At 43.3% G+C, this 14,463-nt stretch overlaps 1 protein-coding gene across 3 annotated transcripts in view; it reads left to right on the top strand.

The window, feature by feature from the left end:
- The window catches only part of LOC139057653 (probable D-lactate dehydrogenase, mitochondrial), a 70,225-nt gene extending 56,408 nt beyond the window's left edge, over positions 1-13,817 (top strand). For all 3 annotated transcript variants that reach the window (XM_070536263.1, XM_070536265.1, XM_070536264.1), the window contains exon 7: positions 12,908-13,817. In XM_070536263.1, coding sequence (XP_070392364.1) covers positions 12,908-13,073 — 166 coding nt within the window. In that variant the 3' untranslated portion in view covers positions 13,074-13,817. The remainder of the gene's footprint in view (positions 1-12,907) is intronic.
- The last annotated feature ends 646 nt before the right edge of the window (positions 13,818-14,463 follow it).

Here is a 14,463-nt window from a genome sequence, read left to right as displayed (position 1 = left end):
ATAGACTCGGCTACTGCTGCAGTTTGAAATCTAGCATTTTACATTCTTGAAGGCATGTAAAAGTTGCAGTTAGATCGCAGTTATTAGTTTATTAGACCAACTCTCTGTTATGTGTACGACAGATGACTGGTAACACGGAATTAAACCAACATTTTATTTTGATACTTTATTTCTCTACTAAAAGATATTAAAGCGATAAACACATTTTTAAGTGCTATGCAGTAGCAAGATGCACACATTGCGCTTGTAACCCCCGAGAGGAACGGTGCTTTAGCTGTTCATATGACATAACTCTGAAACGCCAACTCATATTAGCAAATGCACAGTCATGTCCAAAACAATAAGCGTATGCAAAGCTCCCCCTGCAGTTTTAATTTCACACAGCAGCCGTTATATTCGATGCCGATGCATAACTCGCTGCTTAACTATTCACCGAGACATAAGCACCCTTTCAGATTTGCACCGGGCTCGAAAACCGCAACAGAAGACATAAAATTAGACCTATAATCACACCATTTCAATACATGAGCAAAAAATTACCGACGATTACGTTACTTCCTAATGCGAAATTTGAGCGCAGCAAATAAGCTGTTTCACTTTTTCGATAGATTGAGGCAAAGAAATCGAGCAACACATGTATGCGCTATCACAGAATTTTTTTTTTATTTTTCACACGTATTCCTTTAACAAAGACTCCACTAACAGTTCTTGACAGTCATGAAGGAAGCTTTGTGGTCGGAGAAATAGACTGATATATGTTCGACTTGGTACACCAATGCTTGATTCTCAAAGACGAGATCTATACAAGTGCCTCGCGAGGTTGTCAAAGCCGTGGGACGCGTTACGAGCGAGAGGAACGGGATGTTCTCCCGCATAAGTGTTAGGAAATTGCTGTTTGTCTTTATGTCAACATTAAAGTCCCCCACAACTAACATCGGTGTGGATCGATGGACGGTTAATGCGAGTTGCAGGAAGTGCACGACGTCTTTCGTGAGTGCGGTAGCGGACTCACGAAAGCGGTATGAGTCGGTCGCTGCTAGCGCTTGGGGGATGAAAGGGGGGCGGAGGGGGGCGGATGAAAGGGGGACAACACCGACGCGAAACCCAGGAACGGACGCCAAAGAGCCATTTGTGTAGCCAGCCCTCCTCCACAGTCTCTCCTCCTCCCTTCCATCATCCTCCCTCGCCCGGAGAGCCGACAGCGCGCATGCGCGGCGGCGGAGCAGATTCGTCGGCGAGCTGGTTACGAGGCCGACGACAACGCCGACGACAACGCCGACGACGACGCGAAACCCAGGAACGGACGCCAAAGAGCTGCGCTCTAAAATAGTTCAGTCTTAGGGCTAAACACAATGAGAGCGATTTAGTGCGAGACGGCGACGAGCTATGGCTTCGAGCACAAAACGGGCCGTCGCTTGAACAGATCGCTCGGTTCTGGAAATATAGAAATCATCGCTCGTGTTCCGGAAGTGCTTTGAGCGACTAGCCAATAGCGCGATGCCGGAACTGGATGTATGTACATGGCTCGAATGCTGCCGATTGTCGCGCGGAACGAGCAAACGATTGAATTTTTATACGTGCAAGGATAAAAACCTACTGCAAGGCCCTTGGAAATATTTTTTGCTACTTTGTTGCTGTAAAAATACATCAACTTAAATTACTAAAGCACGCGTCACTCTAGTTTCGACGCGTATTTGCAGCCCTCATACCGGCAACACCGGGGAGGCGTCGCTCAAAATCGTCGGTCGCGTGGAGTACGACTTGTAGGCGATGAGCGAACGCGAAAGCCAACTTCATCGCATCGCTACTAGCTGTCGCGGGCAAGATCGATTATATGGGGTTTATACTTTATTCAGCATAAAACATGGCTTCCTCATGCGTTTTGAATAAGTTCAAGATAACGCTTCCAATTGACCTCTTGCAGCATGCAGCTGAATACCTGCGGCAAAGTTTATAACTTATAACATGTTTATAACATAGTTTATATGTTTATATAACATAACTTATAACATAGTTTATAACATGATGCATTCCAATAACGACCACCAACTAGCCCGCTTATCCCTGTTAATTATAACTAGCACTGGTGCTGCACGTAACTTCAGTAGTGGCAGATTACCCATGGGCAAGACACCGTCAAGCGCGCGGCTTATTTATAACGAAAGCGTGCCGCCAGCTAAATGACACCTTCTGTTATGCGACTCCTTATTTCAACAGCGTTCCGTACGCAGTAGACTGCCAAACTGAATAAATTCAAACACACAAAACGCACGCTAAGCACGCTCTGCATAGGCTCGGAATCATGGGCCGGTGAACAAACCATTTGAAGCCTCCTCTCGCCTCACGTCTTATTGAACATACCTCGGTTCTGGCAGCATTTGCGGTTTTCAAAGCTCGTAGGGATAGCGGCAAGTGATAAAATCACATGCAGTTATCGCGATGACTGGCTTTTTCTATTGACATCGATATACACAGCGCGCTTGCCTAGTCCGTTGTCAATCGCGTCGGCTAAGCGCCGCGACAACTTCCTGGCGATAGCATGTTATATACGCAGAATGTGCACCTAAGTTAGAATTCACTTACCGTGGAGAATTTGTTGTTATATCCAACCAATGGCGAACGACTCTGGTGTTTTCGCGGCGACGGGAGATGGCTGACACACGATCTCCTTTGAATGGCCGTCGTTGCAGCTCACTGGACGGATCACCTTTCTCCGGCGCTGTGCTGTTCCGCGATGTTGAGCGCGCGTGCGGTGGAGCAACTCCTAATGAAAAAGTAGAGTGCTCGCTATGCGTTCCTTTGAACTTTGGCTGCCTGTTCTCTTCGTATCAAAACGGTGTGATCTTTGCTCAACGTGCGCAAGCGATACATCGCCATGTTCGGGGCCAGCCTCCTACAGTTGAAGTAGAAGATTACGCTGCGTTTTGTTCTCTATTGCCGCAAGAGTATAACGGGCATTCTACTTTCTCTCTGAAGGACAGAGTGAAAAGCACATTTCATCCTTGGTGACGGAGTGAACAATGCATTTCACTCCACTCGACATTTTGCAAGAGTAAAACAAGGCTTTCAAGAGTAAATCGGCCGCTTCACTCCTGCGATACCCTCGCTAGTTTTTAGAATGTATCTAATTGTTTTCTAGGGCCAATTGCGAAGATCGTGCAGCCTAAAGGATGGGGCCAGATACCGAAGGTAGTTCGGTCAAATGGTTGGCTTAACGGCGCTCATGGCGCTCCTCAGCGAGATAAACGAAACTTAATTATATTTTCACTTTCATCGTTAAACAGGGCTACTCCGATGCTTGGATAGTCATAGTTGATGACCTCTGTCCGAAGTTTTATACTGTTACGTCGAAGCGCGTCAAAGGGACGCAGGGATCAAGAAGGGAGGGGAAGAGGAGAACGAAGACGGTGCAGCGGCCATTCCTGTTGTTCGTAGCCTGCCGTTCCTTTGACGCGCTTCGACGTAACATACCTCCCCTCGCAGACAAAGCCCCCTGGGCGAGTCAACTAGCTTGTCGTGGCGTGCATGTCGTGGCGAAGACGGTGCACCGTCTTCGTTCTCCTCTTCCCCTCCCTTCTTGATCCCTGCGTCCCTTTGACGCGCTTCGACGTAACAATACTTTAGTGCTTAGCATGCTATCACACAGTAATCGTCATCCCAATAATCGGCGCTTATCTTGTGTGCATTTCTTTAACACTCTGCGCTCGCTGCTTTGCGGTGAGACCTATAAATGTACGATGTTCGTGACTTGAAAGTAGCATCAAGGATGCTGCTTTCAAGAAAGGGAAAGAGCGCAATATTTATGACGTATAGTGATTCGGGCCCAGATAAGCACCAAATGGTGCAAATTTTTCTCGATGTGCAATGTCGCACAATAAAACGCACGGCAACATGTGTATTCCAAAGAGTACAGAAAGAGAGAGATAACATTTAGTAGTTCCAAGGAAACTAGGCCCCAGACCGAGGCTCCTAGCATAGCACATTCTTGGCTTGCCACGCAAGAAGAGGCCACCAATTTTTTTCCAAGTTTCGTGGCTCGGCGGCCCACTCTTCCAAGCTGGCGGGCTGCTGGTTTCGTGGTAGTTTAAAAAATATTGTTTTTCTAAAGGTGGAGGGGAGTTGGGCGAAGCGTTCCCTCGAGGTATGTTTATTTTGTGGGTAGGACTCGCAGTCTTTACAAGTGGGAAAGCCTGGGTCCCTGCTAATGCAATGCCTGTAATGTGGTGCGAGTAATGTGTGTGTTCGTGCTTTTGGTATGAATGAGGTGTCCTCTATCGAATGCGTGTAGGATGTTGCGTTATTGCGGTTCTGCGAGACAAAAAAAATGTAGCCTTTCGTTTAACTGCATCTTCTACACTTTTCTGTGATTGTGTTTACAGCAGGTCAAAGGGTAGGAAGTCTCGAATTCGCTGCCCGGGTGAGCTCGTGTGCTCTGAAGTTTCCGCGCAATCCTTGCGGGTCTTGACCCATTGTATGTGTATGTACATGCAGAAACGGGGTGAACTTTCATGCACATTAAAGTTATGTGTTTATTTGTAAAGGCAGGTCAACATTTTGAGTGAGTCTGCACTTGCCTTGGCTCTCTGTTCGCATTGTGATCGTGTCAAATGTATGCGTAATTTCCGATGTAGGAAGCATTAGCAGAAGGCGCAGCATTGCGCAACCTGTGCATATGCTGTTCAGAGGAGGTTTCGCCTCGGGAGCTCCTATCTAGATACATAGAAACTAAGAAATCCTTTCATTCGCCATCCATCGTGCAGAATTTGATGCGGTGTTGAAAGAATCTGAAAGTTGCCAACTATTCTGCATGTTGGAAGTACCTTTCTTTATTTTGATAGGCAGTTGTTTCTACATAAATTCTTCTAGATGGCAAAATTTCTAACTCTTTAGATATAATAATAATAATAATCCTTTATTTCATTCATGAAGTGAGGGAGTGCGGCAAAAAAAGCTGACAAGTCAGCTTGACTAGTTCCCAGCTCCCCGGAGTACCGAATACAAGACACAGAACAATTTTGGCAAGGCAACATAAAAATAACAAACAAATAGTAATAGTAATGAAGCCATAAGTTGTCCACAACAGTCAGAATAAGTAACTCTAGAAATAAGTTCTTTAACTGCGTGATAGACCAATGTTAAAGGAAACATTACAAACATGAAGAAAGTGCACGTAAAAAGCACTACATAATGAAGGAAAAGACGAAAAAAATGGTATACATTTGTGTAGTATGTTTGCAGTGAGTGTAGCGTACATGCGCAGAAATGAAAAACCTTTCGTAATTCTGTCATGAGAAAGGAATTTTGCCACAGAAAAACAGTTTGTCGTTCGGTGCTGTTTCGGGAGGCAATCCAATGTTATGGCAGAAATTTAACAAATGCGGTAGCGTTCTGTTTACCATTTGTTGTCCGGATCCGGTTCTGCGCATTTTAATTAGCCATGGCTGTGGGATTCGATTATCGTAAAGTGTGGTCCTTTTAGAAAGCGATGCCAACCGTAGCAGGGAATAGCGGTTATTTTATACTTCAAGCTTATAACGTGCCCCCAAGGAATGCGGATATAGCTCGTCTATTTTCATTACAAAGTACTTCAAGAACAGAGGGCAGGAAGGGTGACTCATGGGGACGTTATCAATATTTTTTACATTCTTTTTCTGCAATATCATGGTTCTTTGCAAATTACCTTTTGTTGTGTTCCCCCAAATTGATTGACAATATTTCATATGCGAGTAGAATAGTGCATTGTATAATAGAAGCTTAACCTTTGGCGGCAGAATATACCTGTTGGCGTACGTCAGTCCGACGATGTCAGACAGTTTTGACACAACGTGGCCGATACGAATTTCCCAGGTCATATTTTCACTGAAATAGCGTCCAAGTATTTTAAATGCACTTACCATTTTTATATTTGAGTTGTGCAGCTTAATGTCTCAGGTAATGTTAATCATGTCGTTTTTCGCTCGGTATATGACAGCCCTCGTTTTACTAACATTTATGTTCAATTTGTTAAGTTGCGCCCATGTATCTAAAAGTTAAATTATGGGGTTTTACGTGCCAAAACCACTTTCTCACTATGAGGCACGCCGTAGTAGAGGACTCCGGGAATTTCGACTACCTGGGGTTCTTTAACGTGCGCCTAAATCTAAGTACACGGGTGTTTTCGCATTTCGCCCCTAGCCACTGAGCAACCACGGCGGGTGCCCATGTATCTAATTCCACAAGCGTGCTGAACGTTCGCTCTCAGAATCAGCTCATCCGCACTTCCTGCAGAGATAACATTGCCACATCATCAGCGTAAATGACAAATTTCACCATCGGATCGATGTTAACAATGTCATTCAAGTAAAAGGTAAACAGAAATGGGCCCAGAATACTCCCTTGAGGTACGCCGGCAGAAATTGGTAATATATTAGAAGAGCAGGCATTTAAATACATGTACTGCTTGTGGTCACTAAGGTAGGACGTCAGAAGCGATAGAACCGTTCCGCGGAATCCGTACATTTTGAGTTTTTTTTAGTAGGATGGAGTGATTTAAATAATCGAAAGCTTTTGTAAAACCCACGTATATTCCAAGGGCCACTTCTTTATTTTCGAGTGATTGCAGGATAAATCCTTGTTGTTCTAGCAGTTCTATTGCTGTTGATCGATATATCCGGAAGCCATACTGCGCGCCGGGAATGATATTGCATTCTTCTCTAAAATTTATTATTCCAGTTCGAACTATTTCTTCAAATCCTTTTAAGAGAACAGGTGGTATGGACACTGGTCTAAAATTTGTAAAATCACTCTTACTTCCTTTTTTGTGCAATACACTCACTATGGCGAGTTGCATTTGCGCTGGGAATGTTCCTTGAGATAAGCAAAGGTTATATATGTGAGCTAAGCACTCTGCCATGTCTCCTATCACTAACTTCACTGAATTTATTACAATGATGTCTGCGTGAACAAATTTGCTATTATTTAGCCCCATGAATACCGGCATCACCTCTGATTATGATATTGGCGTTAAGAACATTTACTTCTCCTTTCTTATATGAAGAGTATTAGAGTCAACGTAATTACTTGTTATCTCTGTGAAGTAGCTGTTGAACGCGTTAGCTAAATCAGTGCCTGTGAGTTCCTTATCTTGAGTCTGAATTTTTGTTTCTTGGTTTGGGCCTGTCGATCTGTTTATAAGTCCGTTTAGTTTCCTCCATAATTCATCCGACATATTCAACGGGCAGAAAAACTGGTTACAGAAATATTGATCACGTGCACGTGTGCTGTTAGTTTATTTCTAAACACTTTGAAAGCTTTAAGCATCTCAGGGTCTCGAGTTTTTTCATACTTCTTATATAGCCTACCATTTTGATAAGTTTTCTTCAGCAATTCAGGTGTGATCCATGGCTTCCTAATGTTCCTTCGTTCCTGTGCATGTTTATAAAGGAAGCACTCGTATATGCACAAAAAAGCCGGTAAAAACAAAGCATAAGCCCTTTCGGCACTTGCTTCCTTAAGAACATCGCTCCAGTCATGATTACGAACTTTCCCTTTGAAATTGTTCAAGTTTTTAGTCGACATATCTTGAAATAACTTTGGTATCTTTTCTGTATTAGGAAATTTGCTTTTCGGAACGCACATGAAAACGCCGCGGTGGTCGCTGATATCAGTATTTATTAAGCCTGCTTGCAAAATAAGCATGTGCATATTGGTTATAAGTAGATAAAATAGCGATTCAGTCTGCAATGTAACGTGTAGGATCGCATAACACATTTAAGAGGGCGAAAGAGTTCAGTAGATTTTCTGATTGTTCTTTGTGTGGTTATCTGCAAGGAGATTAATAATAATATCGCCACCTAAAACGACACATTTGTTTTCACTTATGAGGGACAAGATCAAGAAAAGCGAAGAGAGATCTCAAATTTCCGTTTGTGGGGGCGATATATGACCTCCACAACCTTGTTTTTGATAACAGGCGACAGAATTTCATAATCAGGGTTAATGACAGAAAACTGAGGTAACACATCGCAATGAAAGTCCTTTATTTACCATCAATAGTACGCCACCACGCTATTTAAGAGGAAGCTTTAGCTCGGGTGCTCCTATCTAAGTACATGTAAAAGGAGAATTCGTTTTTCTCGGCAACCACAGCACCAAATTTGACGGGATTTGTTGCATTTAAAAGAAAAACTTAAAATCTAGTGACATTTGGTTTCGAATTTTCGATTTAGGTCGTCAATTTTTTATTAAAAATTGGCAAAAATCGCAAATTTTCAGAAAACAAAACTATGAAGTTTACAACTCTGTAAGTCAGCAAGAATAGGTGATATCGCAATTCTGTGAATTGTACTTAATATCACATCTAAAGCGGACAAATTTGACATCTTATAGATGAATCTCAAAAAATTTATTAATATGTAATTACAGCTTTTGCAGAACCCTCGTAAACAACGTAACAAACTCACATAAGATGTAAAATGACATATGAAATTTGTCCGCTTTGAATGATCTAATGGATGCCGTTTACAGAACCGCGATATCTCTTCTTGATGCAGAGCTATGAGTTTGTAAACTTCGTGCTTCTATTTTTTTCAAACTTCTGAAATTTTGTAAATATCTTTAACAAAATGCAAGCCCTAAATCAAAATTCCCCTTCCAAAAGTCACTAGAATTTAACTTTCTCTCTCATAAGCAACAAATTTCATTAAAATCGGTCCAGGGGTTATCTCAGAAAAACGTTTTTGAGTTTTTACATGTATTTGAATAGGCCGCGTTGGAGTTAAGCCCGAGCTAAAGCTTCCTCTTAAAACAAATTTGTCATACAAAGGAAGCTTGAGTATAGTACTATGTTCACCATACCAGCTTTCAATCAACATTACCACATCAAAAGCAAAACCCAGTTGCGTAAAAAGCAACTCGAGATCGGCTGTCTTAGATACCACAGGCCTAGCATTTAAATGAAACACACTGAAAGATTACAATGTCTGGGATCGAGAAACGTCGAAAAAATCATGTGGTATTACACAACAAGAAACATTTACCGCCATGTGCAACGACGAAAGTGCACTTTGCGTTGTAACTTTTGAAAAACTAACAAACAAGGAACAAGGAAGGAAACTATACTATATTATTCAAATCTGCTGTGCAAGCAATGTGAACTGCGTTTGTTCCGTCTCGCTGTCTCACAAAAATTCTCCAATTTCTGTGTCACACATACTTAATGTTGTTGTTCTTCGCCCATTTCTCTGCGTCTTTAAGCTACTCCTTCTTTCTCTTTGTCAACTTCTCCAGCACAAAACAGTTTGTTTTCAGTTGATTCAGTTCTCCCTTGCTCAAGGACAGGTCTTTCTGTTACTGTCTTGCAAACCTGACAATAATCGCTGAGACCCTATGTTTAGCCGCTGGCAGCCGATGCACAGCGGCCACATCGTTCATAGTAAGCACGGGAAGGTTCACTGTGCTCGCAACGGCATTAGGCTTCGACAGCAGGTCCTCATCCTTACTTTCCGGAATGCCATGAAATCCAAGGTTTAATTTCCTGCTTTGCTACTCCAGGTAAATATCCTTCTTTATCTGCTCAGAGTCAAGTGAACGTTTCCTATTCTCTACGACGTCCACTCGTTTCCTTAGCTCGGCTATGTCCTTATCTTGGCGGGTAATGTGCCGAAGAATTGTGTCGTACTGATCAGACATTGTCTACACCGACTGTTCAATCTCCACCGTGCTTTGTAATGTCATCAGCTGTGCTAGCTTGTCATTTATTCTCAATATCAAGCCGGCATAATCAGTGCCCTGTTCAGTGTTCGGCCTGCCACTCTGGCGGCTCTTTGTACTTGCGATCCGACATGTTGGACAGTGCCATGCTTTACGCCATATTTCGCCTTTTGACCTGAACGCCGATTCTGCAATTACCGAACACTTTCCGGAATGATATACGTATGTACAACCCACACACGCAAAAACCTCCTCATCTGGACAATCCTTATTGCAGGTCGAACACACTTTCGGAGCTATGACTGCGTAAGGCTGGACAGAAGTCCACACCAGCGTTTTTTAGGAACGCAAAACGAGAAAGAAAAGGAAACAGAGAAAGTTATGAAGTTTACAAAACCGTAACTTAGCAAGAAAAAGGACGATACTAAAGCTCTGCCAGAAAAACGTATTTGGACACATAAGTCGCATAAAATTCATGGATTACACACCGCTGCGAATTATGTCACCGATTTGTGAATAACATGCAAAACAACCGTAATCACTGCAACAATTCCACATAAATTGGAAGCTCGTATGTCAGCTTTGCCTCCTTTCGATGCTCAAATGATCTCTGTTTTTCCCACAGAGTTACGGATCTGTAAAAATAGCGCTTTCATTTTTGTGAATTGGCTGAGTTTTAGTAAAAAGTGTGAAGCAACAACTCATACCGCTGCTGTAGTGCTTAAACTTGCCTTTCTCTTTCAAATACAACCAACTTCAGTCAACTCAGTTCACTAGTTGTCTTGCTGCAGCATTTCTGTGTTTTACATGCTTTTGAATGGAGAAATAGGAGTTCGCCCCGCGCTAGAGCGTTCTCATAACTGAATGGAATTGTGGGCTAGTTATCTTGCGGCGACAAAAATCATTTTTCCTTGAAATTGCAATGCATCGATCTGTTGTCAGTTTGTCGTAGCCGCATTCACAGGTTTGCTCTAGCTGATGCGCACAATGAAGAAGCGGTTGCTAGGGCGCTGGCACGCAAAGCTATTCCAACCTGTTTCTATTCCATATCCTTCGATCTCCACGATTGGTTAAAAATGATAGGGTCCATGCCTACTTCGCCTGTATTACAAGTGACGTCAAAAAACCGCGGAAACTCACCACGTCGACGTGACCTGTATACGCAATACAAGTGCATCGATGGGCAAAACAAAACTGAACTTTTGGGGGGGCGGGAATAGCCGGTGACTGCCCCATTCCCAAAGGAATTGAAGATGAGTGTCGACTGATCGCTTCGGCGTTGTCTACTAGGTGCTGCCTGCTAGACGTGATTTCGTTGCTTATAATACAAGTTTTTCATGGCAGTATAACGTTTTCGAGCCCTTTCGGCACGTAGACGACATCGCTTTGCCAAATATTCTCAACAGGGCATCCGTTTTGGCGGCGTTTGTAACTCACCTCTGCACGCCGCCACGATCGTCGATGAGCTACTGCAAGCTAAGCGAGGGGAAGCAGAGCAATGAAAGACGCTTTCCTCATTCGATTATCTACTTTGTTGACTCGGGCAACGCCGCCTCTTCTGCGCATTCCTCGCCTCAGGTCGGCCAATTAATTTATAGAGGCCTGTAGAGGCAAGCAGTCCTATTTGCGTTGAAAGCAAGCAAAAGTAGCGTTCTAGAAATGGGAAGAGCATTTTATTTGGCTGTTCAAAGAATGCTTCTGATCACCGGGCGTTGCTTGCATCTGCCGTTACGTAAATTTGACGTCAGGATATTCTAGTAAAGTTACAATGGGATACATTTAATTTAGAGCGCCCACGGTAGCAATACAGTTCCTGTTTCTTTGACTTCATCGTGAATGCTTGCTGGAGGACTGTCACTTTCAGTTATCGTGGAACATAGCAACAAAACAAATATCTAAGCTTCCGCTAGCGAATGTTTTTTTCGGCAGATTTGTTATCTGAGTCGTTACGAGGTGGGTTTGAACTTGTTTCAAGTCAGTTGTTACGCTGACGGCTTTACCCGCGTAGAACGTCGCGTAGCTTGACTATGCGGAGTACTTTCAATGCATGTGCCCCTATATCTCACTTATAATTCATGGAACCAGCCAGACGTGTGGAACGCGCACTTTTAAAGAAACGTTTATTGGATATGCCTGCAATACATATTTGCAAATATTAGCCAGAACGTCGCAAGCAACTTTTTTTTTTAATTTGACCAGCCAATAGATGATGTGATCTTATTATAGAACGTAGAATTAGTGGCGGCGAAGGTTGCTGAATGTGTGACACTCGCTAGGGAGCTATATTAAATATTTATTTTTAACATTTATAATACATCGGCAGTTGCATGAGGTCGCGGGATCGAATCTCGGCCATGATGGCCGCATTTAGATGGGGGCTAAATGCGAAAACACCCGTGTACTTAGATTTAAGTGCACGTTAAAGATCCCCCAGGTGGTAGAAATTTCCGTAGTCCTCCACTACGGCGTACATCATAAACAGAAAGTGGTTTTGGCACGTAAAACCCCATAATTTATATTTGAATTTAACATCTACAGTTGCTGAACTGTAGCCAGACACTGCTCAGGCCTTGCCCACATTGCAAGAATCTCCTAGTAGTTGGAGAGAATAGTGTTAGCGTCGCACATATTCGTTTCCAAGAACGCCACTTTCGCAGCAAACAAAAAGAAAAGATAGAACAGTGGAACAACGCAATATGGAACGCACCTGTATTTTGTGTTAGTTTCGGTGCGAATGCCTCAAAAGTGATGTTACGCGATTCCCATTAAGCTAAAGTATGTCGAGCAGACTCAGGTTCAGTGGCTCAGCTGCAGAAAATGTACTAAAGCAGTTAAAATGGTGAATAACAAACTTGATAAAATCCTATTTGTGCGTCAATCTTTGTCCAACTTATGGATGTCCAACACTACCTGTAATGCGTTAACAAAAAACTTGTCGTCCACTATGGTAGTTCTCGTGATCTCCTGCCACAGATTGTAGCATTACTAGTGTTCTCAAGCTTCGTTGAGCTGCTGTCTTGCTTGTACCTGACTTAATCGGCATTTGTTGGAAGAGTGGGCTAGAAGGCGCTTAAGCTTTTCACTGAACGAACAACACTCAGGCCTGGACACGTACCCCTGTCTGTAGTCCTGCTAAATGCCTGTTCATTTGCGTCTTACAGTGTGTTGTTTGATCTTGACCCATACTTATGCTTTGAGATTTTCTCTACCTGTGCAGGGCTCTGGACCTGAATGGCACGTCGACAGGTGAACACGGTATCGGGATCGGTAAACGCAGCCTGCTGGTCCGGGAGCTCGGCGAGAACGGCATCCAGCTGATGCACACATTGAAGAAGGCCATTGACCCTAAGGGCATCATGAACCCTGGGAAGCTCTTTCTCTAGCCATGTGTTCGCGGGCCACTTCGTGTTTTTCGTTTCGAACTAATATTCGTTGGCGCCCATAAGCGCTCGGAGCATCGGCGTTCATTGCTCCTGACAACGGTGATCTGTAAACTGGACGTTCTGCGTGACTGACTCTACAGCGTGTGATCTGGGACAGTCCAGGCAAATCAACAGGTGTATCTGGACAAAAAATTTCTTGTTGCTATGGTGATCTGTGGGCACGCATCTCGTGTTTTCAGAATTTCTGGAAAAGTATCACGACAGAAACCGTGCTTTGAATTTTATTTATATCGTACCTGTATTACGCCAGCGCTCCTTTTTTCAGCGTTCTAACGGTGGTAGTGGCACTCCGTGCCATGTAGAAGCAAGAAAACTTCTTCATTACCCCTGGTGACCTGTTAACGAGAAGGGCTCTACCACCTCTTAGACAGCTGTCATTTCCAACTGAATATTATTAATGAACACGTTGCTACCACAGCTGTGTGGTTCGAGTTTCATATTAAAGTATTATTGCGTCAGGATTTCTCAGAAATGTGTACCTGGATACGTGCCGCGTTTATGGAGACTTGATGAATTCGGCATACCCTCTAAGATGAAGGTGATAAACACGGTATCTTAGATTTTGATTATCGAAATGTTTCATTGCTCTGAGCTTTATCTAGCCATCTGAACATCGGTGTACAATGTGTACAGAATCTATAGAGTTCAACTAGGGACAGTGAAAATAAATGTTCATGCGCAGTTTCTGGAAGTTCACTATTTGCTTATGAAACAGCACTCGTTGGTGCTTCTTGAGTATAATTATTTCCCTGGCGCTGGACGTTGGCCAGTCAAAATTCCTTAACGTCCTGTACCATGACTGCGCGTAACTTGTTTACTGCAACACATGACGTATAAGGTGAGGTGTGGGCAGTAGCCAGTCTCTTTAAGGCAGGGGTAGTGAAAGTATTTGTGGATATCCTATGGATGTTCTCTGCCACTTCGCTGTCATAAACACAGCAATGAACGGCACAACAGCCTTAGCAGCGACGTCCCAGATGTGTTTAGATAAGCGCAAAGTTGAAGTTATCCATCGCAATACGAAACTATGCAATTCATTCTTCTACGTCATTTGCACACATCAGAAGAAACAAGGCAGACGACTTCATTCTGCACTGATCACAAGGTGTCAACGTATTCTCTTCCAAAATGCCACAGTCAGAATGAGAAAGTAGAAATATAAATATCGGGAGATGGCCTATGCGCATTAGTCAAGGTGTTGGCAGTACCTTCTGTGTTGGAAGGTAATACCAGAATGCCTTTTATATAGGACATACTCTTCCAAAGTATCAGCTAGAGAAGCGCACAACCGGTACGTGACACTAGCTGCTTTATCTCATAGTTGTCACAC

The sequence above is a fragment of the Dermacentor albipictus genome, chromosome 3 (genome assembly GCF_038994185.2).
Source record: "Dermacentor albipictus isolate Rhodes 1998 colony chromosome 3, USDA_Dalb.pri_finalv2, whole genome shotgun sequence".
NCBI classification, from domain to species: Eukaryota; Metazoa; Arthropoda; class Arachnida; order Ixodida; family Ixodidae; genus Dermacentor; species Dermacentor albipictus.
Note: the sequence above shows the minus strand (reverse complement) of the source record. Positions and strands in the feature narration are given on the sequence as shown.